A 25,893-nucleotide genomic window follows, 5' to 3' on the forward strand; every position below is an offset into this window, starting at 1 on the left:
TGCGAGATCATCAATGTCTCCAAACAGAGCTGCTGTCTAGTGACTGAGGGGCCCACCAAATTAGTGACATCTAATGTTTGAAGAGAAACGCAGCATTGGAAAAGCTTAAAATGAGTTGTTAGCACAGACACTGATCGTACATAGCTAGAATATGGGTCAGACTGGGTGAGGTGTAAGGGGTGCGAACATTGTGGCATCAGCATTATAGCTATATAGGCAAAGCAGGCTGTAAGTGCAGTGAGGGCATGGCAATACAACTGGAAGAAGGAAACTACTGTACACTGGCACACCCCCAATGCCCTTCCAGCTTGATTTGCATAGGATTTCTATGCTATATTTCTTATGAGCTCCACTGAAAAAAATATATACAGTGGGGCAAAAAAGTATTTAGTCAGTCAGCAATAGTGCAAATTCCACCACTTAAAAAGATGAGAGGCGTCTGTAATTTACATCATAGGTAGACCTCAACTATGGGAGACAAACTGAGAAAAAATAATCCAGAAAATCACATTGTCTGTTTTTTTAACATTTTATTTGCATATTATGGTGGAAAATAAGTATTTGGTCAGAAGCAAAATTTCATCTCAATACTTTGTAATATATCCTTTGTTGGCAATGACAGAGGTCAAACGTTTTCTGTAAGTCTTCACAAGGTTGCCACACACTGTTGTTGGTATGTTGGCCCATTCCTCCATGCAGATCTCCTCTAGAGCAGTGATGTTTTTGGCTTTTCGCTTGGCAACACGGACTTTCAACTCCCTCCAAAGGTTTTCTATAGGGTTGAGATCTGGAGACTGGCTAGGCCACTCCAGGACCTTGAAATGCTTCTTACGAAGCCACTCCTTCGTTGCCCTGGCGGTGTGCTTTGGATCATTGTCATGTTGAAAGACCCAGCCACGTTTCATCTTCAATGCCCTTGCTGATGGAAGGAGGTTTGCACTCAAAATCTCACGATACATGGCCCCATTCATTCTTTCATGTACCCGGATCAGTCGTCCTGGCCCCTTTGCAGAGAAACAGCCCCAAAGCATGATGTTTCCACCACCATGCTTTACAGTAGGTATGGTGTTTGATGGATGCAACTCAGTATTCTTTTTCCTCCAAACACGACAAGTTGTGTTTCTACCAAACAGTTCCAGTTTGGTTTCATCAGACCATAGGACATTCTCCCAAAACTCCTCTGGATCATCCAAATGCTCTCTAGCAAACTTCAGACGGGCCCGGACATGTACTGGCTTAAGCAGTGGGACACGTCTGGCACTGCAGGATCTGAGTCCATGGTGGCGTAGTGTGTTACTTATGGTAGGCCTTGTTACATTGGTCCCAGCTCTCTGCAGTTCATTCACTAGGTCCCCCCGCGTGGTTCTGGGATTTTTGCTCACCGTTCTTGTGATCATTCTGACCCCACGGGTGGGATTTTGCGTGGAGCCCCAGATCGAGGGAGATTATCAGTGGTCTTGTATGTCTTCCATTTTCTAATTATTGCTCCCACTGTTGATTTCTTCACTCCAAGCTGGTTGGCTATTGCAGATTCAGTCTTCCCAGCCTGGTGCAGGGCTACAATTTTGTTTCTGGTGTCCTTTGACAGCTCTTTGGTCTTTTTATACTGATAACAAGTTTAAACAGGTGCCATTACTACAGGTAATGAGTGGAGGAAAGAGGAGACTCTTAAAGAAGAAGTTACAGGTCTGTGAGAGCCAGAAATCTTGATTGTTTGTTTCTGACCAAATACTTATTTTCCACCATAATATGCAAATAAAATGTTAAAAAAACAGACAATGTGATTTTCTGGATTTTTTTTTCTCAGTTTGTCTCCCATAGTTGAGGTCTACCTATGATGTAAATTACAGACGCCTCTCATCTTCTTAAGTGGTGGAACTTGCACTATTGCTGACTGACTAAATACTTTTTTGCCCCACTGTATATATTTTCAGAACGAATGCCTACACATCCTTACCACTATTTTCATATGTAAAAAAACAAGCTGACAGGTCCCTTTAAAAAGAATCTACTATAAAAACAAATCGCTTAAAAGTATAAAATGCCTTTAATAGCGCTAGTCTAAAATTTGTATATATAACTAGCGGTGCAGTAGATATTTTGTTTTTTCTTCTAGAAAACTGAAGGAAGATTTGATAGCCTTAGTGTTACAATTAACATGTAAGGTTATGTGCACACGTAGAATGGTCTACTGCGGATTTTTCCTCGTGGGTTTTGATAAATCCGCATTGAAAATCCGCTGCGGTTTTTACTGCGGATTTATCGCGTTTTCTACTGCGGATTCACATCTGCAGTTTTCTATTGGAGCAGATGTAAAAACGCTGAGGATTCCGCACAAAGAAGTGACATGCTGCGGAATGTAAACCGCTGCGTTTCCGCGCGTTTTTTTCCGCAGCATGGGCACAGCGTTTTTTTGTTTCCCATAGGTTTACATTGTAATGTAAACTCATGGGAAATTGCTGGGGATCCGCAGCAAAATCCGCATCGTGTGCATATAGCCTTACAATCAAAGAAACATTATCACCATATTACAAAAGGACTTCTCCACCCAGGGATTTACGCCGATGTTGTCAGTATCTTTCTACTGAATTCAGTGGGCAGCGTTTTATCAGCTGCTATTTAAGGGTTAATATCATATGAAACCAAGGGTATTTTACAAGTCAAATAAAACTTGTAAAAAAAAAAAAATATATAGAATGTTTCTGCTCTATGGATTATTGACCATATAAATTCCCGTGGATTTGCCAGTAGTGAGCCCACCATGGATGGCCGGATATCACCAGCGGCCCCAATAACACATCTGGGTGGATTCTTTTGGGGGACCCAGCTCCCTACTTTGTATTGCGACTCTAGTTAATCTGCACATGGTTTATACAGCGATACTCACTTTGAAATCGTCAGAGATGAGAAGCTTTGATGTGCGCAGGAAATTCAATATATAACGAAACATTTGGCCATCTCTGTCGATAAAGTAATGTTGCTTTAAACTGTCCAGGACTATGGGCTCCGTTCCATCAAACAGTCTTCCGATTCTGCAGAAGGAGAATTCAGTTCATTATATAGAGATCAGACACTGCTGCACTATACAAGGGAACCTGGACAAAGCGACGTGCGCAGACATGTGAGCCCACAGTGTGCCAGGCAGACAATACAGTTGTGATCCCGCTGTATTCTCTATAGCTGTGTCAGGCTTGGGACCTCAAGGCTACTGGAAGGTCATTTCATCGCATTGTGCCACCTTTATCATACAAATCAGGAAGAAATGGCAGATGATCAATGAAACACCGCAGCACAATCGCCTGTCCATAAGCACCTCCGGTCTTGGCGGAGTGTGGCCACTGGGTGGCACTGCTCAGGTACCTTTGGAAGACCAGATCCGTAGAACAATCTATAGGACTCTTTTTCAGAGTGACTTAAGAATCTGTCACATTCCTGCCCACAGATCAGATTGTATGTACAAGGTTAGAGGTCACAGTATAGAGCTGGAGAGGCTGAGCAGAAGGATATATAGGAGGTGGGAAAAGATTCAGCATAACTTGCACGCTATTCATTGAAATCCCTGGAGTTTTTGTGCATTTACAATGGGGAGAACAAGTATTTAATAAACTGACGATTTTGCAATTTTCTACCTACAAAGAATGGAGAGGTCTGTAATTTTTATTATAGGTACACTTCAACTGAGACAGAATCTAAAAATAAAAAAAACAAAATTTTTAGATTTTTTATTTTTAGATTCTGTCTCACAGTTGAAGTGTACCTAGGATAAAGGTTACAGACCTCTCCATTCTTTGTAGGTAGGAAAACTTGCAAAATCAGCAGTGTATCATATACTTATTTTCCCCCACTGTATAAGAGTCCAGAGGGCGATGCTACTAGTGATTGTGTGTGACTGTGCAGGCAGAGATAATTATCAGAGTAGGACCGCCCCCTGGACTGGTGTATGCAAACAGCAGCGATTTCACTGAAACTTTTCCCATAAAAATGTACATCAATCCGATCAGCTTCTCCTGCTCTATAACATGCTGCCAGCAGATTGGATATCATTTCCAGCATGACCTCTTTAAAGAGCGGCATTCTGACTGCACCAGCAGGACGTCTCCATCCATGAAGCCAGCGGCAGCTAGAGAAATCTGATCCCAGTCATAGGCCTAGTTAGAAAACTACATATTTTAACGCAAACATTAAAAGTGAATAAGAAGAAAATGAAGGGATAACATGCAAAATTGGAGATGTTTTGTTACAGTGATAGTTTTCATAGAGGAATTGGCATGAAGTTATTGCTTTACCCATACTACATCCACAGCACCTGATATGAACAAAGTATTGAAGACAAATGTATTAGCTTCCTGATTGCCGAATGTGGAGAGAGACTAAGGTTAGGTGGCTCACAGACTCAGCGAGGCCTCACCACGACTGTTCTAATATACATCTAAAAATTGTGAGGTATTTGTATTTAGCCCGCTGTAGTTTGATACTCCAAAATAAAATCCTGAATGACCAATTGCCTTCAGAAGTCACAATTAGTAAATTGAGTCCACCGATGTATAATTTATTCTCAGTATAACCAGAGCTGTTCTGTGAAGGCCTCAGAGGTTTGTTTGACAACATCAGGGATGAAATAATTGTGAAAACCAAGGAACACACCAGACAAGTCAAGGACTAAGTTGTGGAGAAGAGTAAAGAAGGGTTAGTTAGGTTATTTAAAAAAAAAAAAAAGATAGCCCAAGCTATGAACATCTCACAGAGCTCTGTTTAATCAAGCATCCAGAAATGGAAGGAGTATGCCAAAACTGCAAACCTCCCAAGGCATGGCTGTCCACCTAAATTGGCATCCCAAGCAGGGAGAGCCCTAATTAGAGAAGCAGCCAAGTGTCCCAAGGTCACTCTGGAGAAGCTGCAGAGATCTACAGCTCAGGTAGGAGAATCTGTCCACAGGTCAACTATTAGCCGTATATTCCACAAATCTAGCCTTAAAGGGAACCCGTCACCTGAATTTGGCAGGACCGGTTTTTGGTCATATGGGCAGAGTTTTCAGGTGTTTGATTCACCCTTTTCTTTCCCGCTGGCTGCATACTGGCCGCAATATTGGATTGAAGTTCATTCTCTGTCCTCCGTAGTACACGCCTGCGGAAGGCAGGCAATACGATAAAATCCTGTGATTATATCGTTCTTTTTATACACCTTAAAATCTAGCACAGCTAGCATTTGGAAGAAGGTGCTGTGATCAGCTGAGGCCAAAGCAGAACTTTTTCAGTTCAATGCAAAACTTTGGGTGATTGAAAACTACCATTGCACATCACCATGAAAACACCATCCACACCATCAAATGTGATGGCAGCATCATGCTTTGGAGATGCTTTTCTTCAGCAGAGACAGGGAAGCTGGTCAGGAGTTGATGGGAAGATAGATGGAGCTAATACAGGGCAATCCTGGAGGCAAACCTGTTACAGGCTGCAAAAGACTTGATACTAGAGTGTAGGACCCTAAACATACAGCCAGGGTTAGGGAAAGGTTTAGAACAAAGCATATTCATGTGTTTGAATGGAACAGTCATAATCCAGAGCTAAATCCTGGCAAAACTTGAAATTGCTGTTCACAGATGCTCACCATCCAATCTCACTGAGCTAAAGCTAGTTTGCAAAGAAGAATGGACAACGAAATTAAGCCTCTAGATGAGCAAAGCTAGTAGAGACAGACCCCAAAAGGCTAGCAGCAGTAATTGCAGCAAAAAGTGGTCCTACAAAAGTATTTACTCAAGGGGGCTCAATACAAATGCAGATCACAATTTTCAGATTTATATTTGTAAAATATTTATTTTATATATGATTAGAAAACCATGCATCATTTCCTCTACACTTCACAAATACCGTACTTGCTACTTTGAATTGGTATCTCATATAAAATTCAATTAAAATACATTTGCAGGGTAAAAGTAATATAACTTTGGCTTCAAAAATAATATTATAGAACTAGTTTATTAGATGCATAGCTTGTTGTATATTTGCTTTCAATGGGAATTTAAAAAGTTTAGAAATTTCTATCAGATAAATGTGTGTTAAATTAGTCATTTAGGAAGGAGCCAGATTGTGGAAAATAAAGTAGTTGAGAGCATGGTTACAGACTCTACAGTCCTGAACATTTCATATACTATGTGTTGTGAAAGTTACATATAAAAACAGCGCCCCTCTGTTTATGGGCTGTGTCTGGTACTGCTACGTAGGGTCATGCAATTCTTAATGCCGGTCTGGGTCTGGGGAGGACAGTCTCGTTTTGATCTACCGTAGTTGTGATTGATCAAAAGTAAATACAAGCCCTGTTATGTTATAAAGTGAGGAAAATCTTCCAAAACGTCTCCCTGTTTCCCAGTAGTATCTACTCCCTAAAAACCAGTCTGGTCCGGTAAAAACTCCATGAACGTCTAGGTTTATGATTAGTTTTAGCTTTGAATGACGGCTTACATAAGAAAGATTACACATGAAGAAGTCACAAAACCTCAGACTATGGCGAGTGCAGACCACCAAGATCAGCACTCGGTCCACACTGCCCCCTACATTTTGTACTGGACCCTAATGTAACTACACTACTAACAAACACTGTAGCAGACTCCTTCAGTGTATGAGAAGCTAAGGAACGCACCTTATAGACAATGTAACATGCTGCTAGCTAAGCCATGCTTTCTAGAGATTTAGAAAAGTGACCAAGGTGGTTTGCAAAAGTAATCACCCAATTGGCTTTTGACCTACTTTGGTACATTACAACCTGTGTTTCGATACAGGAAAAATATATATAAATAATCTATGTTTGTACCGGGTTAGCCAGTAGATAAAAATATTAAGATCTGAGAGTCCTCAGTGGTTGATACTTTTAACCTCTTTCTGAAATGACGTATGTCAGAAAGGGGTTAAAAAGGGACAGATTAATACATAATTTCAATCGTCCGTGTACACGGGCGATCGCCGCTGGGTGTCAGTACCAGGAGTCAGCTGTCAGAATCGGCTAAGTGCCAGGAGCGGTCCCGCACTGCTCCTGGCACTTTAACCCCAAAATGCTGCGACTGAACGCGATCTCAGCATTCCGGGAGCCGGCAGAGGGCTTACAGCCTCTCTGCTGTTGGACTGGAGACCCTGCGGCATGATGTGGGATCCTGATAGTTACCATGGTGACCCGCTGTCATTATGACAACATCTGGATCACCAAAGCTAGGAAACTTACTGATCATGTGCAGTGCCTGATCAGCAGCTTTCTCTGTCAGTGCAGAACTGACAGTGTACAGCATGGGTATGTTGCTGCATCTCCAGGCTGTACAAGCGATCAGCCTGCAAAAAATTATAGTCCCATTGTGGGACAAAGTAAAAAAAAAAAAAAAAGTAAAAACATTAAAAAAATAAATAAAAAAAACATTGTAAAATATTTTATAAACATCAAGAATAAAAAAAAAATCAAAAATGATATTGTATCTATAAATAAATGTCTGGAAAAAACAACAACAACAAAAAAAACAAACAATAAAAGTACACTTATGTGGTATCGTTATGTCCACAACGACCCGACCTATAAAAACTGTCCCGCTAGTTTACGCCTTTAGTCAACACTAAAAAAAATAAATAAAAAACAAGGCAAAAACAATGTTTTATCATCATACCACTGAACAAAAAGACGGATATAAATAAACATGGTACAGCTGAAATCATCATCTTGTCCTGCAAAAAAACAAGCCACCATACAGCTCCATCAGGGAAAAAATAAAAAAAAGGTATAGCTCACAGAATAAAGTAATGCAAAAATAATAATTTTTTTCTCTACAATTTGGAATAGAAAGCGATGAAAACATGTCATGTGCATGAAAATGGTACCAATAAAAACATCAACTCGTCCCGAAAAAAAGCAAGCCCTCCCAAAACTCTGAACCAAAATATGGAAAAATTATAGCTCTCAAAATGTGGTGATGCAAAAACTTTTTTTTTTGCAAAAAATAGTCTTTTAGTGTGATAGCAGCCAAACAAAAAACAGATATAAATATGGTATCTCTGTAAATTTCACTGACCCGAAGAATAAAGTCGCCTAATCACTTATATCGCACAAGGAATGGCGTAAAAAATAAATAAAACCAATTCTTCAACTGCTGTTGATTTTTCATTCTGCCTCACAAAGATTGCAGTAAGGCTCTGCACACATTTATCCTGCGCTCTGCGCTTGCAACAGGGTTTCCGTGCAAATTTCTGAAATATCTGATTCAGATGGAACCTCTGGCGGAATATACCCTATAATGAGGCAGATGGGGGCAATGTGGACACCGTCTGACCTGTGATCCAGCGGTGTCCGTCTTTTTTGGATTGCGTAATAGTGTCGTCGGCCACAGTCGTGTGCACTTCTGAAAAGTAGGACACCGCTGAACAGAGGCCAGAGTAACTCTGCTGCCTCATTATAGTGAATGGATCCCTTGGGGGTTTCATCATCTGAATCATATCACTCAGATTTAGATGGAAACCCGAAAGTACGGTAAGTGGTCAGCATAGACCGCCGGATAACTGATCCCCAATGTTATGCAAAATGTTCCCAATAAACGCTTCAACTTAATCCACAAAAAAAAGGAAGTCCCCACTCAGGTCTGTCATCGGTTAACGGAAATATAGGGGGCTTCCACGTTACTGGTAGCACAAAGGCTCTGGAAAAGCAAAATGGCTCCTCACCAGCCAAATTCAGCAAATTCTCCACTCTCAAATCCAAATGCCCCCCTCCCTTCTGAGCCCCACAGTGTTACCCTCATGAAAATGCTAAATATGGGGCCAAAATAACATGGTTTTAAAAATATCCAAATCTCTGATGATCCCCTGGAGAACCGTCAAATACATTATCAAATGGAAAAACATGGTACCACAACAAACCTGCCAACAGAGGACCACCCACCAAAACGGTCATCCCGGGCAAGGAGGGCATTAATCAGAGAGGCAGCACAGAGACCAAAGGCAACCCTGAAAGAGCTGCAGAGTTGCCAATCAGAGACTTAAGTATCTGTCCATACAATTACAATAAGCCATACACTCCATAGAAGTGGCCTTTATTACACATTTGGCAGCAGACACAGAGAAAATGGTCCGGGTCAAGGGGAAGATGGATGGTGTGAAAAACAAGGAAAATCTTGAGCAAAACCTGTCAGTGACTTGAGACTGGGGCCAAGGTTCACCTTCCAACAAGACAATGACCCAGAGTATACTGGTAAAGTAACACTCGAGTGATTTAAAGGGTAACATGTAAATGTTTTGATGTGGCCTAGTTGAAAGCCCAGACCAGGAAACCATATAACTTGAAGGAGCTGGAACATTTTTGCCTTGAGGAATGGGCAAAAATCCCAAGATGTAGAAAGCTCATGTAGATTTATCCAAAAATCAACCTTCAGCTGTAATTGCCGCAAAAGGAGAATCTGAAAAGTACGCACTTTAGAGGGGTGAATAATTATACACACTGAGTTATTCTGTTCCATTTGTTGTTTACATCACAATAAAAAAAAAAGTTCACAATTGTAGGCATGTTCTGTACATAAACAGATGCAAACCCTCAAAAAAATAAGGAGATGAAATTCCAGGTTGTGAGGTAGCAAAGCACAAAAAATGCCAAGGGGGTGAATACTTATGCAAGTCACTGTAGACGTGCTTTATAGCAGATTCTCTCTTCATACCGACGCGTCAATGTATGTACTGAACCCATCGACCTTATGATCACACGGTGTCCGCTGGCACAGCAGAGCTGATGGGTCCTAGCAATATGTCTGCTCAGTATAAAGTAGAACCACGAGAACAGGGATAGACAAGATACCGGGAAGGGAGGCATTGTCTTGCAAATAAATATAAATAAAATAAAAGGCTCCTGTGATACCTACTGCTGTTGTACTGAGATTTGCTCATACAAGTATCTAAATTCTCCATGCACGTACGGCTCAGATTTTCCAACATGTACAGTTTATCCAAAGCCGGAACCCAAAGATCATTCTCCCCACGGCAGGGACTTTTTTTTACCATGACAGCACCAAATGAAGGGTTATTATCCGCACTATACCATGGGTGGTTAGCCTGTGGACCCTACGCCCAGTGTAGGATTGTGATTATTTCCTACTTGTGATTCATGGGGTTTGCTAATAGTCCTCAGATTTGCGCACTGTTTACTGGAGGATTAGGAAAGGTTGGGTAATGCTATGTGTGAACACGTGAGCTCACCTCAGAAGCACTGGGCTCTGCCGCTGCCTGTGCAGAATGCCGGAGTCATGTAAGGACACCCTGCACACTGGCTGCTCCTGCACTCCGGCTCCGCTTACACGCACCCACAACTCACTTGCTAGTTTGTTTTCAGCTTGCAGGGCACAACACGCCTCAGAAAAACACCTATGGCATGCCAATTGTTTGAGATTATCGCGCAAGGTGTCAGTCATAGGAGTTTTATTCAGGCAGATTAGTTGATAAGGACACACTAAAAAGGACACAAGAAATCCTTAAATAAAGATTTGTAAAGGAGGTGGGATTACATCTATGCACAATGTATCCAGATCTAAGGTCACCGCTTCTCCTGCATGAACTTCAGACCAAGTTACATACCACTGTCTATATCCAGAGCCTGACAATCGCAGAAACAAAACCTCGGAATTAAAGGGGTCGTCTCGGAGGAAAAAAAAATGAATTTGGCCATTGCCAAAAAGTAAAATATTATAAACTTTTGACTTCGATTTGACGCAGCAGAGAGATTCCTCCTCTGTCTGTGTTGGTGATGTGATGAAGGGGGCTGACTTTTCTATAGCTAAACCAGCCTCCTGTTATGTCAAAAGTGATTTATAAATAGAGAAGGGTTAATACCATAGGGCCAACCATCGAGAATCCTACTGTCTTTGTATGCAAGCTAAGCGAATGTTCCTTTCCAGGCTCAATATGAATAGTATAAATGGATGTTGGCAGGATGATAACCTCCGCTTGTACATCGTATCATACGGACTTATTCATGCACTAGCCTGAACATATAGCTGTGTCATTATGTACCACAGAAGATACTCTTCAGGTTCTCCCTATAAAAATAATTCCAGGACTTGTCTTCTGGTGGGGAAAATCACCTTCTGTTTCTGGGATTTATGCAGGACCGTATAGAAAAAAAAAAAAAAAATGGAGAAGGGAGGTGACGTCGGTACTGAAATGAGGCACGAAGCCAGCCCCATTCATCATATCAGGGACACAAGGAGAGGAACAGTAAGCTCCCTGCTGTGTAAAGAAGAAAGCTGGACGTACCTGGAGATGGGGTCTGGAATCAGGGCAAAATGTAGCTTCATTACATGGAAGAGAGGGCACACCAGTAATTGGGAATTTGAGCTGTCCCGGATATGACGAAAAATAACTAGTTACACATGGATAAGCAATGTAATCATAACAAAAATAGTTCAAAGAAATTAGGGTGGGCAAATTCCACATCTTTGACAGTTTTTTTTTTAATATCAAATCCATTTATTTCTTTTTATGTTTTTTTCTGTGTCTGGGGGGGAATCTGGGCTAAGAAGATCTGTATAATCCCAGAATTCATTATCACGGATAATAAGAGGTCTAATGGCCCGATACACATTGGATGGACACAGGCCAATGAACGATTGTTGTTTTATGGCCCCCCACACACAGACGACATTGGCCAATACTGGATTTCTTAAGCTGTTGAATAGTGATGAGCGAGTATACTCGTTGCTCAGGGTTTTCCGAGCACACTCGTGTTACCTCCGAGTATTTGTTATTGCTCGGTGATATAGTTTTCATCGCCTCAGTTGCATGATTTACGGCTTCCAGATACGCTGAATACATGTGAGGAATGCCTGTTTGTTAGGGAATTCCTACATGTATTCAGCGTATCTGGAAGCCGTAAATCATGCAACTGAGGCAATGAAATCTGTATCTCCGAGCAATAACAAATACTCGGAGGTCACCTGAGCAACAAGTACAGTCGCTCATCACTACTGTTGAAGCATCTTGAGCAGATCATCAGCTGAATAAATCCATCATGGCTGACTGATTTCGAACATTCGGTCTAAACACCCCTTGAGTGTTGTATTTAGCATGTTATAAGGAAAGAGGATACAGATAATTTTAGCTCGGTCATTCTAAAAAGATCATCCTGAGAACTATTTAATGCCAGCGTTTTATACAGCATTATCCGCAGAGAACAGGACACCATTATTTTTGTCACTGCCACATGAGGTACACTCAGCAGTTACGTGAGGGAGTTACAGCTATACTAATGCAACAGAGCTCCAGGCAGGAAAGGGGTGTCCAACACTAGAATAAAATGGCTTATTTCTCTAAAAAAAAATGCATCACATTGTCCACAGGTTGTTATAGCACTCAGCTAACTATTCTCCCATATTGCTCCTATTACAGGAGAATCCAAAAGGTGCGAAGGATGAGATGAGGAGGGAACATCTCCAATATGTAGGGCAGGAGCAGAGGGAGCAAACTATCTACTGGCGCTCATTTATCAGTTCCCTTCTAATATAATGACTATTCTCACCGGTAGAAGCAATACTTTTCCTCCAGAAACACAACACTGGGCAATAAATCAAAGCATGGTTTACGAAAAGCTCTTGTGCACACCCGAAATATCTCACTGAACTTCACAGCCACCAAATCCTCCCCGTTGAAACCTTATGGGAACCTACACATGTCCGATACACTGCGGATTTACAGGCCAGATGGAAATCTCCTGCGTCTTAGGCATGGTTCACATTGCGTTAGTGGGTGTCCGCTGATGGAATCTGTTTCATAGCGGCACTAACGCTATGTAACGGATCCGTTAGCGCACCCATTGACCGCAATTATGTAGCGCATCGCTAACGCATGCTCTTATTGGCATGCGTTAGTGATGTGCCGCTATTTTGTGACGGACCCTCGAACGCTGTCTGCAGCGTTTTTGGGTCCGTTCCCGCTAGCGCAGATAGAGCATCTGCGCTAGCGCGATCGCATAACACGATCCCTTTTTGGCAATTGCGTTAATGCAGTCCGTTAGTGTATGCGCTAAACGGACTGCACTAAAGCAATGTGAACCTAGCCTTACGGGTAAAGCAAAGATGAGACTTTACCAAATCTCGGCCAGAACAGATCCGCAGAGGAAATTCACCTGCAGTGCAGCTTTCAGTCCAGCTTTGGATTTTTACCTCTGATACTTTTTGCAATGCATAGGGTGAAAATTGCAGCAAATTCACATCAGAAAACTTTGTACATGTGAATGTTCCCTTAGGGTATGTTTATATGACGAGTATTTGCTCTGAGGATTTACATGACGAAATTTCTGTTTGGAATACATTACCAGCTAAATTGGTGACATTTTTACAGTCATCTACACATTGCAGTAAATTTCCATGCAAATTGTATAGTTTACAGCATTGTCAATTCTTTGACCTGAGTTTAAATGCAAAGAAAGATGTGAATTCTGTAGCAGATCCCAACAAACTCTGGTGACGGACCTGCCGGCTGTCCGTGTAGTCAGAGAACCCGCATCAGTGTAGGCAGGTAAAACCTGTAATATGATCGCCAAGAGATCGTTATGATAGCAGAGCTTCTGATGAAACATCCCTACACTGGGCTCAGGTGACCAAGGGCCAACGCTGTGGAAAATCAATTTAACCACCACAATGTGTTTCCATTGCAAGAGGATGAAATGTATACACAAATCCCATGCAGGTGGTGCCGCAGAGCCTCTAACTAGCCTACTGCTCAGCCTGCCCGCTGATGCCCCATTTCTTTCCTATTCTGCTGTACAGCTCAGAGTGCATTTACAACTCCAGGTGTTTAATACCCATTAGGACAAGGCACCCGCACTTCCAGACGCACAGAGCGATAATTACTAGAATCCATCTGTGAGCACAGAATATCACTGCTCTCAGCAGAAGGGCTGTGGAGTCAGTAAGCCAAACCTCTAAGTTCTCAATTTCCCCCCATAGCACTGGTCACTACTGAACATGTGCATAAAGTGGGCAGCACGGTGGCACAGTGGGTAGCACTTCAGCGCTGGGGTCCTGGGTTCTAATCCCACCCAGGACAACATCTGCAAAGAGTTTGTATGTTCTCTCCGTGTTTGCATGGGTTTCCTCCGAGTTCTCCGATTTCCTCCCACATTCCAAAGACATACAGATAGGGATTCTAGATTGTGAGCCCCATCGGGGACAGCAATGATAATGTGTGCAAAACTGTAAAGCGCTGCGGAATATGTTAGCGCTATATAAAAAATAAAGATTATTATTATAAAGTGCAGCACAGATTCATCTCAACTAAAAGCAGAGATCCTTAGATAAGGAAGAGAACAGACATTTCATAACTTTCCCAAATTATTATGACAAAAATATTAAGAAAACAAACCATTAGGATCACAACCATTTCCGCTCACAGCCATTCATTCCAGATACTCGCATTCACCTTCACCGTGCTTAACTCTGTTATTAGGGGGCAGATATCGGAAGGTCTTCGGTCATCTAGATGATAATCCTATAATGGGGCGTATAATGTGTTTCTGCGACTTGGATTACAAATCAATAAGACAGAATAGAGGACCCCGGCCGCCTGACAAAGGAGACATTTTGGAACTAGAAGTAAAACATGAGGCAATGTATACTGCAAACACATATACCGTACTTGCAAATAGGCCTCATAAAAGAGAATTTAAAGAAAGCAAGGGGTTAATACAGATGCGACAGCTAAGTGGTCAATGCTGTAATGTACTTTTCTCTCAGTGTCAACCCCTTGTAGATTAACTGCGCAACTTCAACACTATACCTCACCCATACACAATTTATTTTAGGAGTCTGTCGGTACATTCCATATCAACTCCACCAAAATGGACACAGACTCCACAGCCCTGCTCAGAAGAACATTTTGTCTACCGAGGACGATGTGCTATTGAAATTGCAGAAGATCAAGCCTGCTTAAAAATCATTTCACCCAATGAACAAGTATTTTGGCTTCCTGTTTAGACAGGCTGACAACCTTGTTCTCTCCAAATAATCGGCCAGTGTGAATGTACCCATAGAGAGGTAACATGCTTATTGTGGTGTGTTAGTATGGGCTTTGGGACCAAAACATGAGACATTTTCCTAGTAAGACGATACTAATTTCATGAAGCCTGCTCATCAGAAAGGACCCTAAATTGTCATTTGCAGGGCAGTAAACATCCCCTTACCCCTGCAGTAAGAGCTAAGATCGCAGCTGCCATCAGCATGTTTATGCCTTACAGTTATCGTGAGACTGTCAAGCCAGCAGTGAAGTAATTTGTTTTACAAGAAGGAGTTCTTCTAAGGGTATGAATAAGTCCATAGAGGAGAGCAAGTCCCTCTTTCTGAGGGTTGCTGCTCTGAGGGTCACTATCCTCAAGGGAGAAGTTTTCTTAAGTGCAGGACAAATTTCTAATTCCCATCTGCAAAGATTCGGCCTCCCCTGAAGACGTCTGACACAGCCACTCTGGGGGCCAGACATGGGACTTGAGTCTCCAGTCCGCCACAAGGCACGGCAGCAGAGCTGACATTTCCTCTGACAGTGTGTAACTGAAGGTGCAGGTCTCTAAATAGACGGTCAGACTTACTTACCACAAGCAGCAGTAAAGCCTTAACGGATATCTTTCCTGACATGTGGCTTACAATTAGCGAGGCATTATAGGCATTGTCACTGCTTGTAGACAGCCGGGCTTCAGAGACATGAACAAACCATTAGGATCACAACCATTCACTCCAGATGCTCGCATTCACCTTCACCGTGCTTAACTCTGTTATTAGGGGGCAGATATCGGAAGGTCTTCGGTCATCTAGATGATAATCCTATAATGGGGCGTATAATGTGTTTCTGCGACTTGGATTACAATCAATAAGACAAAATAGAGGACCCGGGCGGCCTGACAAAGGAGACATTTTGGAACTAGAAGTAAAACATGAGGCAATGTATACAGAAGACACATATACTTGCAAATAGGCCTCATAAAAGAGAATTTAAAGCAAGCAAGGGGTTAATACAGAAGCGACAGCTAAGTGGCCGATGCTGTAATGTACTTTTCTCTCAGTGTCAACTCCTTGTAGATTAACTGCATTACTTCAACACTATACCTCACCCATGTCAGCGGAGAGAGGCCCTGACTGCCACGGAGCCCTCCATCCTTCCATCACCAGAAGTGATGGGCACAGACACACACTAGAAAGCATCATTTTTTATTTTTGCATTGACCGTTTCTGGTGCTCTAAGACAGGAAAGGTTTTCATTTGTTATCTAAGCTGTAGGGCCTCCATGTCCACCTCCGGCGCTTAAAGGGGGAAGAAAAAAAAAAAAAATCAATGCGCTATCAGCAGTCAGGATGTAGTCTGCAGATTCGGTTTTATCAGTTTTTCTTTTCTCAATTTAAACTACAGCTCCAATATCTAATGTGACTATTATAGAGAATGGGGCAAATGCAACATACTAGAAAACTGTCCGCATCTACGTACAGCACATGTACTGTACACCGGCCGTATACATTCTTGCCACACATCCGATCAGAGAAATCATCCACAGTCCTTCCATGGACTGCTAATACAAAGGGTGCCAGAGCAGGGCGAGAGCTCATAACTACTGGCACCAAGACCATGCAAGAAAGCCAAAGTCTTGCTAGTAGTGAGCCGGGTGACGTCTGTGCACAGCCATGGATGCATTATGTGTGAATAGATACAGCTCGAGAAAGTCACCTGTGAATGTATAAAGAGAAATGGAGCGCGGGCGCACACACTGGCACATCGGGATTATCATGACAGTTATTTTAGGTCAGATATATTTAGGAGTTCACTCTTTAATGTAAGTTACCAAACCCAGGCAATTTGCAAAGGAAGAGGATAGATGGCTTGGGTGCAGGTATCACCAGTACCACAGGGGCTCATGTTCTGGGTTATGGTACATCAGGCCATTCTGCTGTTAGCTCCTGTACTGACAGTTAACAATAAAAAGAGATATTTTACAGACTTCTACTTCAGTAGAAATTACAGGGTGCCTCATAATATATGGCCATTATAAATGCGTAAACCTTTACTTGTCCCCGCCAAACAAAAGCCCCCAACTATTCACAGGTTTCCTCTGAACTCACGTCTACTGTAACTAACAACAAGCGGCTGCTCAAAAGGAGGATTTAATGCAGAAGTGCGGCTCCCGCAGCCTGTGAACAATAAGTGTTGTTATAAATATCGCACATTTACTTAAGTTGTGAAAATGGCCTTCAATGAAAGAGCATTTTGCATATAGAAAAGCATTCTTAATATTTCTAAACCCCCTTGAATATGTATGAATGCCTCTATAACCAGTGCTTAAGAAAAAAAAGCAACCACAAGGAATGAGTGCGGATAAGCTTTCTGCAAAGAGCACAGAAAATATTACAATTTACCCATCAGCAGAATATATCTACATAAAGTATTTTCTTATTTTTTAAATCTTCATAAGATCTATTAAAATAGCTTCAAGACAGAACAGAACTAAACCAAATTTAGATCCATGCCAACGATTTACAGCTAAACAATATGATGTCAAACCAATGCGAGTCCTGAACAATGGGCAGTGGCGTTCCAGGAAAAGCTCGTTATTGGAAATTCTGGGAAGGCATCTGAGAAGCTGGCATATTTGCCTCGGAGCAGTATACACACCCAGAATGTTGCCCAGGGTGGAGAGCGGTTGACGTTCCGAGTACACTTCATTGTGCAATATCACACCAAGTGCCAGAGCTTCTTGGTAACAGCGCTATAAAAAAAGGACACGCTAAATAAATATCATATTTCAGAAAGTGCCAGAAGTCACCGGCTTCACGCCTAGACAATGCCAACCATTCTGTACAGAGGTGGATCACTGTAAATGCTAGAAAGACAAGAAAAAGGGTTCTTTTTGGGCGACTCCTATCTCACACTGGAGGAATATACAGAGGAAGATCTCCCCGTGTGTTTAAGACTTACCTAGACTCTGGGTACTTTGTTAAAGTTGCCAAACTGCTTGTGTACATGTGTCCACCCACATCAATGTGAACTGGTGCATTGGACTTTGTGAGTTGTGCAGGAGTAGGGATGCCTTGGTTGTTCAGAGGTGAGGCAGGTGATCTGGCGATCAGAGGTCTTGACATGTTGGGTCGGGTGTCCTAAGGGAATAAAACATAGATGGAATAGGTTTTCTTACACAATTACCAAGCAATGCTGAATAAGGAAAGGTGAACAAACTGTGCCCCCTAAATATAATGCCAACATATCAGAAAACAAGGTAAAACCCAATCATTTCTATAATGCTCCCTGATAGCTTCAACACTTTATTAGGACTTGTAGCTGTGGTCCTGGGTTCAAAATATAACAGAATTAAGGGAACCTTCCAATTCTTCAGGCTGCCTTAAAATCTATGTATTTAGTACAGACAGAGCCAGCATGGCTATGACTAGGTGTCTCCCCTCTGGCCCGGCCCCATTGATAGGTTTCTCTATATTTATATCAGTATTTAATAGTTTGAATTAAACAAAAAAAAAATTCTACCAACTTCACCCTATGCTGACTTCAACAGGCCTGTGTACCAAACTGCATACATGACACCTCTGTAAAATTGTGAACATAGACTTTAGTGTTTTTTTGGTTTACTCTCCATTTATAAAAAATTTCTTCTGTGTGCACCATCCCCTGTGACTGTAGGTTTTGTAGGCTTTAATGATATATACACAGTTTATCCAAATAGCAACAGGGCACAAAACAACCTCTTGGAGATCCATGTTTGCGCTAATTGCCCTCTTGAGAGTAGGGACAAGGGCATATCACTCGCAATTACATCTGATCCTGGAGTGCAGGCGGATAATGCAATGCTGGGGGAACAACAGGCATTAATTGATGTAATGAGAGGGTCTTAGAAATACTCCCCACTCAGTGCAGACTGCTGATAAGAAATAAATCCAGCTGTAAAAGGCAGAATCCACCCCTGCAGGAATCCATCCTGTAGACGGGAGGGCCACAATTGCTGCACAGCTTGACTTGCAGTATTTCAGTCTTGGCACAAACTGTCAAGCGACAGCTCAATAGGGCTCGCGTCCACATTACACGAGCTCTCCGGCAGCCACCTGTAAGCTACACGGCTCCTGGATCATACAAGATGGAGTCTACCGTATAGGTCTGAATTTACAAATATTTACTTGGCTGGAACTAAAGCTTATCCAGTAGCAGAAAAGAACAGCAACATTAATCGGCCCGAGCTACCAGCATGCCGGCCCATGTATACACACGGAGCAAAACAGACATGCCAAGATGGTCACATAAAAAAGGGATGTCCAGTGGGTACAATTTTTTTTTTTAAGTGGCTCAGAATGGGTTAAAAAAATAAAATAAAGAGGCAGTAATACCCAACTCCAAAATCCTCTAGCACTGAGGCAGATCTCTTCTGCGTCTAGTGATTGACCCCAGAGGCATCTCCTGTGTGGTGAGACCACTGAGGATTGGGGGGGAAAGGGCAGTGTAATCGGTCAGGTGAGCATAGCGCTATTTAACACTTTATGAGCCATTGGTAAAAACAAAACAATTAACTGCTGGACAACCTTATGGAGGTCTCTAAAAACATAGCTAGTCCTCAGTTCCTGTCTTCTAGCATTCCCTTCTATAAGTAAACCAAAATTCTACCATACCGCTGACAGGAGTTTCCCATGCACGGTTATGTTACGTAAAAAACACCAAAGCCTTTCCTAAAGTTTTTTTTCCCCAAAACTAACACTTTTTACGCAGTGTGTCTTAGATTATAGGATACTACAGACTTTATGTAACACCTGGTTGTAAGGTTTCTGGAATATAAAGTGCTATTAAAAACTCTGCAGCGCCAAGCAAGAATCCGGTCTAAGGATACGTTCACACACGTAATTGATGCAGATTTTCCATTCGGATGTGTGTAGAAACTCTGCAGTATATTCCAGTACCGGTAAGATATTGCAACAAATCGGATTTCTACTTGAAAATGGACATTTTACTATCTGTACCATGTCCGCTCTTTCTGGAGGTTTCACCTGTTGCATAGCATGGGGTGAAATTCTGGACAAATCCATTTAATAATGTGCATGTAACAAGCATGGATTTTGTTGCAGATAAGCTATGGAAGATACCGCACCAAATGCACAACACGAAGTTACCCCAAAGGGGAAACCGTTCATATCTAACTTTCTGATCATCACAAGAAAAAATATATATATTTTACACAAGTATTTAAAGTTCAAACATGAAGTTTTGTTGTATGGGGATGTAGACTTAAGCCGCATTTATGTTCAGAACAAAAAAAATAAAAACAATTCTCTACCCTAAAATCTTCCTGTCATATTTAGGTGCCATGTATGGCATTTACACCAGCTTGGTTTTCACACCCAGTTCTGGTCCATAAATAAGGCTTTCTAAGGCTATGCTCGCATTAGATTTAGTCATCCAACTGACTGTATTAGCTGGAACGTAGACATCAAACGGGTGACACTGGCTTTATGCAAAAATAAAAAAACCATCAATGAATGAGATGCTATGGTGACAGGTACCATGGCATGGCGTGGGTCCGAGGAGACCTTTTCTTGTATGCAGAGTGCAAGTTGAACAGATACCCAATCTTGATGTGAACAAATCCTATCACGCAATAAAGGTTCTGCACTGGCAGCCAAAATAAGAAATGGACCTCATACACCTCCCTTATAGACTTGTACATGAAAGGGGTTATCTGATTCCCGCCAGTGTGAACAGGGCCTTTCTGATAGAAGTCATTTAGTACAATCTCTTAAACTATGAAATCTATTGATTTACAATAACTACTTTAGAGCAATGAAACCTAAAAAGAACTAATGAAAGTGTGAACAGATCCCTATTGCCATGCTCCAGCTCTTGATCGCACTGATCGCTTTCTGGTTGCCACCCATGCAGCACATTTTTTTCATGGGGTGCTAAGAGGTTATATATGTCATCTCAGGTAACTGGGACAACATTGGGTGGAGCAGTCCTTGTCTAAAGTATCATACATCCTATATTACCTGGCATGACATTATGTAACCACCCTATGCAAAGTGCACCCAGTGACGAAGATGCAGGTAATGCCAACTTTCATGTGAGGTTATAATTCATAGAATGTTAGAGTTGGTCATCGTGTCCAACTCCCCGCTGAATGCAGGATTTATGAAAACATCTCAGATAGATGTCTGTCCAGCCTCTGTTTGAAGACTTCCATTGGAGGAGAACTCGCCACCTCTAGTGATCCCTTCCTTCCGCAGATTACCCTACTGCACTGTATCTGGCTGATCTGGTAAATGTTACAGTATGTAATAAATATACAACTAGGAGGACATAGCGTCTCTACACTAAGTGGCGGCACAATAACTACTGGCTTTGAAACATACCATCAACATTATTGGTACTTCTGGAAAAATAACAAATCAATAAATGATTACAGTCGGGCATTTTCTCAGCACATAAATCCTTTATAACTTCCATAAACTTATCGAAAAGTGCCTGGGGCCCGCAGCCCTGAAATCAATGCAATCCATTAGATATCTGTATTTCTCTTGCTCACAGCCCAATCGTCCAGCGAAGAATTATGATGAGAGAAGATTCATTTTCTATAGTTCTGTAGTTTTATTATGGCAGCTCAGAATTCACCGTGTAATGGATTGGGTGGGAAACAATCAGAAAGTTTTCTGTCTCTGGCTTATAAAAGCAGCACCCATGTGGTCCAAAGCCTTGTATAATCTTTACCAAAACATAACCCACTCTTCCTCTGAAATCTCTGGTTGATTGAAAGAAGAAAAAAAAAAAACAAACACACACACACACACCAAACTCTGATGCCACCGACACATGGTGTGATTCATTTCAAAGAACTGGAAACATTTTACAAAGTTTAAGACAAAGACAATGCTTTATATAAACAAAGGAAAACACTAGCGCTACCAATAGAAAAGATACCCTTTGCTGCTGGTATCAAACATACATACAGGATCAAATTCGGCAACTGTCATTTATTACTCAATTTCATGCCGGCTATAAGAAATTTCAATCTATTATTCTGAAACACTGGGCCATTCTGCGGAGAGACAAGGTTATAGGTGAATATCTACCTATTGCCCCAAGATTTGTATTCAGGAAGGCCCACTCCTTGGGAAATTTGGTAGCCCCAACCCTTAAGAGCCGAAAGGCAGACGTCGATACACCTAGGATCATTGCTCCCGGATTTACCCCATGTGGTACCTGTTATTGTTGCAAAAACACAATCCACAATAAACTAAAACAAGTTACGTTTACCAATTCGGAGGCCACCAACACCTTTAGTATCAAAAGCAGTATTACCTGCTACACTACAAGGGTCATCTATCTAGTTGAATGCCCTTGCAAAAAATTGTACGTAGGCCGCACTAAAAGACGGCTCATGGTAGGCATCAAAGAGCACCTGATAAACATTAAGAAAGGGCATATAGGCCATCCCCTCTCACGCAATTTCTCTGAGAAGCATAAGGCTAGGTTCAGATTGCGTAACGCAATGTGTTTCAAAGGGGTCGCGTTAAACGTCCCCGCTCTCGCAGATCTCTGATCTGCGAGAGCGGGGAACGGACCGCGGGCGCGCCTCGGACGCTGCAAGCAGCGTCCGCAGCGCACCACAAAACACCGGCACATCGCTAGCGCGTGCCAAAGATAGCACTCGCTAGTGATGCGCGTCCCCATTGCTGTTAATGGGCGCGCTAACGGACGCGTTGCACGGCGTTAATTTCGCCGTGCAACGCTGTCTGTTAGCACGGTCCCATTAACGCAATGGGAACCTAGCCTAACAGATGTATTAAAAGGTGTCCGCTTTACGGGTATCCAAAAAATTCAGCAGAATGCCAGAGGGGGCAACCTTATAGAGACGATGTCAAGAGCGGAATCCAAGTGGATTTTTTCTCTGGATTGTCTGGCCCCAAAAATCCTAAATTTTGGGCTAGAACTCTATGCATTTTAGGGTGCGATGATTCAATGACCTGTTGGGGCCACTGCCAGATGTACTCATTTAGTTTCCCCATTTAGGCCATGTTCACACGTTGCGTCGGGTCCCTGCGGGTTTTCCCGCAGCGGATTTGAAAAAATCTGCAGGGCAAACCCGCTGCGGTCATCCCTGCAGATTTATCACGTTTTACTGGTAAGTCTAATTCTATTTTCTCCATACACCTTCCACGACAGCAGTATCGGAGTGATACCAACCGCTAATTTCTTTAGGGAGGGACAAACGCTTGGAGAACGCGTCTGCCAAACGATAGGTCCCTATTGAATTTGAGCCTGTAGTGTCTGGCGAAAGTATAGACTGACGACCAGGTGGCTGCTCTGCATATCTGCTCCGATGATGCGTTTCTCCTCTCTGACCAGGAAGCCAAGACTGAATGGGTGGAGTGGGCATTTAATGAAGCTGGAGGTGCAAGCTTCTGGGATGAGTATGGAAGACTAATTGCTTGTTTAATCCAATTAGCGATCGTGCTTTTGGCTGCTATCTTGCCCTTATTCCGTCCTCACCACTGGACGAACAGGTTTTGGTCCAACCTCCAACTTTCTGTCTGTTGGAGGTAGAACAGGACCACTCGTCGGACGTCCAGGGTGTGAAAGGCCTCTTTTGGATTAGAGGCATTTGGAAAGAATGAGGGTAAAATGATGTCTTGATTTCTGTGGAAGTCAAACTACCTTAGGCATAAAGGAAGGGTCTAATTTGAGGATTATACTATCCATGGTTATGGTCAGGAATGGCTCCTGGACTGACAAGGCCTGTAGTTCTCCTATACGCCTGGCAGTAGTGATAGCTACCAGGAAGACGGTTTTAAGGGTCAGGATTTTTAAGCTGGAGGCTGAAAGGGGTTGAAAGGGGTCACCGGTTAGACCTTTTTAAAACAAGGTTCAAGTCCCAAGGAGGGGTGTGAACGTGAAGTCTCGGATGGATTCTAGTTGCCGATGTTATGAATCGTTTGATCCACCGGTGGTTTGCTAGATCTTGGTCGAAGAAAGACCCAAGAGCTGACACCTGAACCTTTAGGGTACTAGGTGAAAGCCCCAGTTCCAAGCCCTTCTGGAGGAATTGAAGGATCTGTGCAATATTTGGGTTGAATGGATCCGGTTTGTTCGGGGAACACCATGATGAGAATTTTTTCCATATTTTGCCATAAATGGCGTTAGTTATTGGCTTCTTACTCTTTTGAAAGGTTTCAATCACGTCCTGTGAGAGTCCTCTGGCTTTCAGGATCTCGGCTTCAGTAACCAGGCTGCCAACTTCAGCTTGTGTAGGTCCGGATGAAGCAGGGGACCCTGTTGAAGAAGGTCGCGTCTTTGGGGAAGCAGAATCAGGCCTTCTAGACACATGCCTGTTAATGCGCTGAACCAGCTTCTCCCTGGCCACAATGGGGCTACCAGAATCGTTGTAACTTGATCTATCCGGATCTTCTGTAGTGTTTTGGGTAGCAATGGGATTGGCGGGAAGGCATATGCCAGGGCAAACTCCCAGGGGTGGGAGAAAGTGTCCAGTCCCTGCACCTCGTTTGTGGAGGTCAGGGAGAAGGTGTTTGATTTTGTATTCCGATTATTGGCGAACAGGTCCACATCGGGAGTTCCCCCACCTCCGGACCAAGGATAGGAATACATCCTGGTTTAGAGACCACTCTCCTGGATGGAAGTCCCTCCTGCTGAGGTAATCCGCCTGGGAATTGTCCAATCCCTTTATATGTACTGCGGAGATGGACAGAAGGTGATTCTCCGCCCAGGAAAAAATCCTTCCAGCAGTTAACATTAGGCACGTGTGTTTTGTGCCCCCTTGGTGCTGGAGATAGGCCACAGTGGTCATGTTGTCGGACATCACCCGTACATGGTGACCTTGAATGAGGACAGATGCGGCTCTTAGCGCCTCCTCCACTGCTTTCAATTCCCTCAGATTTGAGGAGCTGTGTCTTACATCTGGGGGCCACAACCCCTGAAAGTGGGAGCCTTCGATCATGGCGCCCCAACCTCTCTGGCTTGCGTCTGTTGTGAGTACTTTGAGAGGAGTCTGATCCCAGCTGACTTCCCGATGTAGGTTTCGGGAGTTCAGCCACCATGAGATGGAGGATCTTACATGAGTGGGAAGGGGAATCTTCCTGGTTAAAGCCATCTGGTGTCCCCTTGAATACGTCAGGATGTGAGACAGAAGGACTCTCGTATGGGCTTGGGCCCAGGAGACTGCCTGGATGCATGATGTTAATGAACCCAGGATTGACAGAGTCTCTTAGAGTCGGGGTTTTATGGCTTCTGAACCTGGAGATCCTGTGGACAAGATCGATCCGACGGTCCTTGGGTAGAAAGGACATCCTTTTCTCCGAGTCCAGAAGAACTCCTAGGAATTTCTTCCGTGGAGATGGCCGGAGATCTGATTTTGCCAAATTCGGGATCCACCCGAGTGACCTTAGAATATCGAGGACTTTCGTTACGTCCTGATTGAGGCGTGAAACGGATGGGGCGATGATGGGAAAGTCGTCCAAGTATGGAATGACACAGACCCCCTGTTGTCGGATAAAGATTACCGCTTCTGACATGATCTTGGTGAAGACTCGTGGAGCAGACGAGACTCTGAAAGGAAGGACATTGAATTGGTAATTGCCCGCTTGTTTTGGGAAATTGCGAATCTGAGGAACCTCCTGTGGTCTGGATGTATTGGCACATCGTAGTACGCGTCCCTCAGATCCAACATCACCATTACCCAGTCCTGACCAATCAGCGGGATTGTTGATCTGATCGATTCCATTTTGAATCTTCGGTATTTTATTACCTGATTTAGAGGTTTCATGTTTATGATGATACGGTGTTTTCCAGAGGGTTTTTTCACCAGAAAAAGTTGGGAATAGTGACCTTCTCCTATTTCCCGATGTGGTACATGG

At 42.9% G+C, this 25,893-nt stretch overlaps 1 protein-coding gene across 2 annotated transcripts in view; it reads right to left on the reverse strand.

Annotated features, from left to right (window-relative positions):
- KCTD1 (potassium channel tetramerization domain containing 1) overlaps nt 1-25,893 on the reverse strand; it is a 159,696-nt gene that overhangs the window by 1,907 nt on the left and 131,896 nt on the right. For both annotated transcript variants that reach the window (XM_069731237.1, XM_069731236.1), the window contains exons 2-3: nt 17,957-18,135; nt 2,888-3,032 (exon numbers count right to left, since the gene is read on the reverse strand). In XM_069731237.1, coding sequence (XP_069587338.1) covers nt 2,888-3,032; nt 17,957-18,135 — 324 coding nt within the window. The remainder of the gene's footprint in view (nt 1-2,887; nt 3,033-17,956; nt 18,136-25,893) is intronic.

This window comes from Ranitomeya imitator, chromosome 6 (genome assembly GCF_032444005.1).
Source record: "Ranitomeya imitator isolate aRanImi1 chromosome 6, aRanImi1.pri, whole genome shotgun sequence".
Taxonomy (NCBI): Eukaryota; Metazoa; Chordata; class Amphibia; order Anura; family Dendrobatidae; genus Ranitomeya; species Ranitomeya imitator.